The 3677-nt window shown below is 38.6% G+C and overlaps 1 protein-coding gene across 5 annotated transcripts; it reads left to right on the forward strand.

Annotated features, from left to right (window-relative positions):
• Positions 1–1211: 1211 nt before the first annotated feature.
• Positions 1212–3677, forward strand: LOC113356836. 5 transcript variants are annotated; one of them, XM_026600065.1, is made up of 5 exons: positions 1212–1367; positions 2006–2124; positions 2443–2496; positions 2631–2892; positions 3088–3677. In XM_026600065.1, the coding sequence occupies exons 2-5, from the start codon at positions 2047–2049 to the stop codon at positions 3159–3161; spliced, it is 468 nt and encodes a 155-aa protein (XP_026455850.1). In that variant the 5' UTR covers positions 1212–1367; positions 2006–2046; the 3' UTR covers positions 3162–3677. The 5 variants fall into 5 exon arrangements, with proteins under 5 accessions (XP_026455850.1, XP_026455845.1, XP_026455848.1 ...); XM_026600060.1 differs by having other exon boundaries at positions 2631–3677; XM_026600063.1 differs by having other exon boundaries at positions 2446–2496; positions 2631–3677.

The raw sequence follows: 3677 nt of genomic DNA on the forward strand, positions 1-3677 counted from the left end.
CGCAGGGACGGACCCAGGAATTATTGATGGGTAGGGCTAAATTATCTAAGAACTACAGTGAAAGGAAAACCATGTAAAATTTTTTTTTGTTGTTGTACCGAGATATCGATTTTTCTTAAAAGAGTTGTTGACAGTGCCTTCTCCGTGCAAATGAACCCATCACTTGAAGAGTTAGCTGAAACACTCTTAAGAAAACCTAAATTGACAAGTTAAAGAAAAAAAATATAAATCACTATACCTTTAGAGCGTCCACAGTGGTGCGAACATAACTAAAGACCAAAGACTAAGAAAAAAGATCAAATTTGGGTTTAGTCCCTCCTGTGGCGTAGCGGATGACGAGTAAATTTGGTCGCGCGTTGATATAAAGTCCGCTTCATCGTCCAGCATAGATAAAGATTATGCCTGGCATGGGGCGTTGATAAAGATAACGCCTGATATGGGGCGTTGATAAAGATAACGCCTGGATGGGGCGTGAACTATAGCAACGCCTGGTGTGTGGGACGGAGATTATACGTTCGCCCGGGTTCAAAAATTAAAAAAAAAAAAAAATGGGGCGTTGATAAAGACAACGCCCCAAGGAAAGTTTTCAAAACTTTTCAAAATTGGGATCATGACTATATCAACGCCTGGTTGTCCGGCGTTAACTTTACGTACGCCCCATCCAGGCGGACATTATACCAACGCCCCATGCCAGGCGTTGATTATACCAACGCCCCATTCAGGCGGACATTATACCAACGCCCCATCCAGGCAGACATTATACCAACGCCCTGCATCAGGCGTTAACTTTACGAACGCGCGACTACAGGCGGACATTATACCAACGCCCGTCGGGTAGGCGGACATTATATAAACGCCCGACTATATTTGGATTTGGTCTTAATCGCCGACCAAATTTGGTCCGAGTTTTACTCTTTGATCAAATTTTGATCGATGGTCCGTCCCACTACGCCAGCCCACTCGACACCAAATTTGGGTTTAGTCGTCCACTGCAGTTGCTCTTAGGTCTGTTCAGAGAATCAATTAGGCGAGTCAAGGGTTCAAGATGTTTCCAGATTCCTTTCAACCTCTCTAACTCTTGGCTGTTAGCAACTGAGAATAATTTTCAGTTTTCAATCGACAAGATATAGCATAGGTATTTCTTATTTATGACATTCCTAGTCAAAAGAGCGTTCGTAGTGGGATAGGTATTTAGGCTATTATCAGCTTACACTGGGCTACAACTACAATTTCTCATAAATGCATATGGTAAAAAAAAAAAGCTCAACATGTGAGGGGGCGGGCTAAAGCCCCACTTAGCCCCCTCATAGATCCGTCAGTGTTTCTTCGCCTGTCTATCTTTCTTGATCAAGTTAGGGTTCGAAGAGGTGAGTTATATTTCATTTTTACTTTCGACGTTGGTTTGTTGATCTTATCGATTTTCTTATTTTCATGTTTGAAAGAATTTGGGTGTCTTGATGGTTTACGAGTTGGGATTAAGATTTATGTCTGGAATATGGTTCTTTTATGATTGAGCAATTGTTTTTATTTTAGGGTTTGAAGATGTGAGTTATGTTTCATTTTTACTTTCGACTTTGGTTTGTTGATCTGATCAATTTTCTTATTTTCGGATGTGAAAGATTTTGGGTGTCTTATGGTTTACGAGTTGGGACCAAGATTTATGTTTCGAATATGATTCTTTTATGATTGAGTAATTGTTTTTTTATTTTCGGGTTTGAAGAGGTGAATTATGTTTCATTTTTACTATCGATTTTGGTTTCTTAATTTGAGCAATTTTCTTATTTTTATATGTGAGAGATTTTGGGTGTCTTATGGTTTACGAGTTGGGATTAAGATTTATGTCTGAGTAATTGTTTTTTATTTGTTGAAATACGAGTTGTTTATTCTGGCAACCTCAATTTGTATCCATTGATTTATATGCTGCTGTTTATCATCTCGTTAAGATTGACAAAGTGGTCATAATCCGTGCTTTTTCATTGATATAATTGTTCAATCTCTCTTGCAGACACAAAACTTCAAGGTGGTTTTATAACTTTAACGGAGGAGATGGCGCTGTTGCATACGGGTGATGTTATGGTCTATGATGAATTTAATCCTCCAGCCGAACATGCGGATTTCTGTGGTGTAAGTAAATTTTTGTCTTGATGATTGTGCGTCAATTCTTTCGAACCCAGTATTATAATAAGTTTCATCACCCCAGCGATTTTACTGCTGTATCTTAATATTATAATAAGATCTAGCATAACTTACTAGATGGACAACAATATGAGCTTCATATTGCTTGAATCACGAGTGAATCTAAGATAGATACATTATAACACTAGCCATTACACATAAAACTGAGGTAGCAGGATATGCATATAACACTAAGATCATGTTATGCAGCCAGTTCATGATCAGCTGGGGATTTTGACTGGAAATTTTCATTTTCCCTTTATGTAGCAGACTCAGCATATGGACATCAAGGACAAGGCTGTTGTGACAAAGCGTTACCGGGTAAGCAAAAGCAGCATAATTTTGTTAGGACTGAAGGTTTTCAGCTATGCCTAGTCATAATTAGTAATAGTTGATGTCATTCAAAGTAGTTATGTCTCTTCTTGCCGTATAAAATTGCTACAACATATTTGCAGGCTCAGAATTTGGCTAACAAGGACAAGGCTGATTGCACAGATCATATTGACAAATGTGCCAAAGAAACCCCTAGGCCTTATTTGACTCGTAAAATTTTGTATACTGAAGACCTTTGGACAGAATGGGCTCTGCAACCATTTGATCTTTCAGTCCTAATAGCAAGGCGTAATAAGGATGGAGATATGTTCTTTATTCATGTTGCTAGTATCTATGAGGCAGATGGAGTGTCAGGATTCGGATACATTATCCGTGACTGTCATGGTACGCCTATTGTTGAATATTCTCAATATTTTGTTACTAAAGAGATTACTAAAGATGTTGGGCCAGTTTCAGAATCTTATCTAGAGCTGAAAGCTGTGGACAAAGTTTAGAACATGCCGAAAAACTTGCCCTCAAGTATGTTTCGATGGTTAGTACATCATGTGAAGTATCCTTTGCGGTTGATGATTGTTACAGGGAAGAAGTATCCGGAATGCGTATTGATGACAAGCAGGATGATAAGGTCACTGATGTTTGTGTTGATATCATAAAAAAGCTGAAACGAAGACACCCAAATGAGGAGGAGAATCATTTCTATTTCCATATTCATCCAGAACCATATGAAAGATTACTTAATGCTGCAGTATGTCTGGTAGGACTTGAAGCCAGTGGGAGGGTGTCAGAACTTTTATTTGAATTTAATAAGGGTCAGCAGAAGATGCCACTAGCCATGGACAAACTTTCTGAGTTGCTGAAACTTCTCCACACAGATGCAAGTACTCCAAGCTTATTTCATCCTTGAATGTGTTCCAACTCTCCTATGCTGGGTCAACAGAAGCTCCCTACTGCAACCTGCTTTATAAGCTGTCTTTTTAGTGTCGTGTGTTTCTAAACTCTTGTTATATACTGAACCTGATGCTTTATTAAGCTGCTGTCTTTCTAGTGTCGTGTGTTTTTAAACTCTTGTTATATACTGAACCTGATGCTTTATTAAGCTGCTGCCTTTTAGTCATGTTATATACTATCAGGTTTTAAACTCTTGTTATATACTATCAGGTTTTGTTGAA

Source organism: Papaver somniferum, chromosome 3 (genome assembly GCF_003573695.1).
Source record: "Papaver somniferum cultivar HN1 chromosome 3, ASM357369v1, whole genome shotgun sequence".
Lineage (NCBI taxonomy): Eukaryota > Viridiplantae > Streptophyta > Magnoliopsida > Ranunculales > Papaveraceae > Papaver > Papaver somniferum.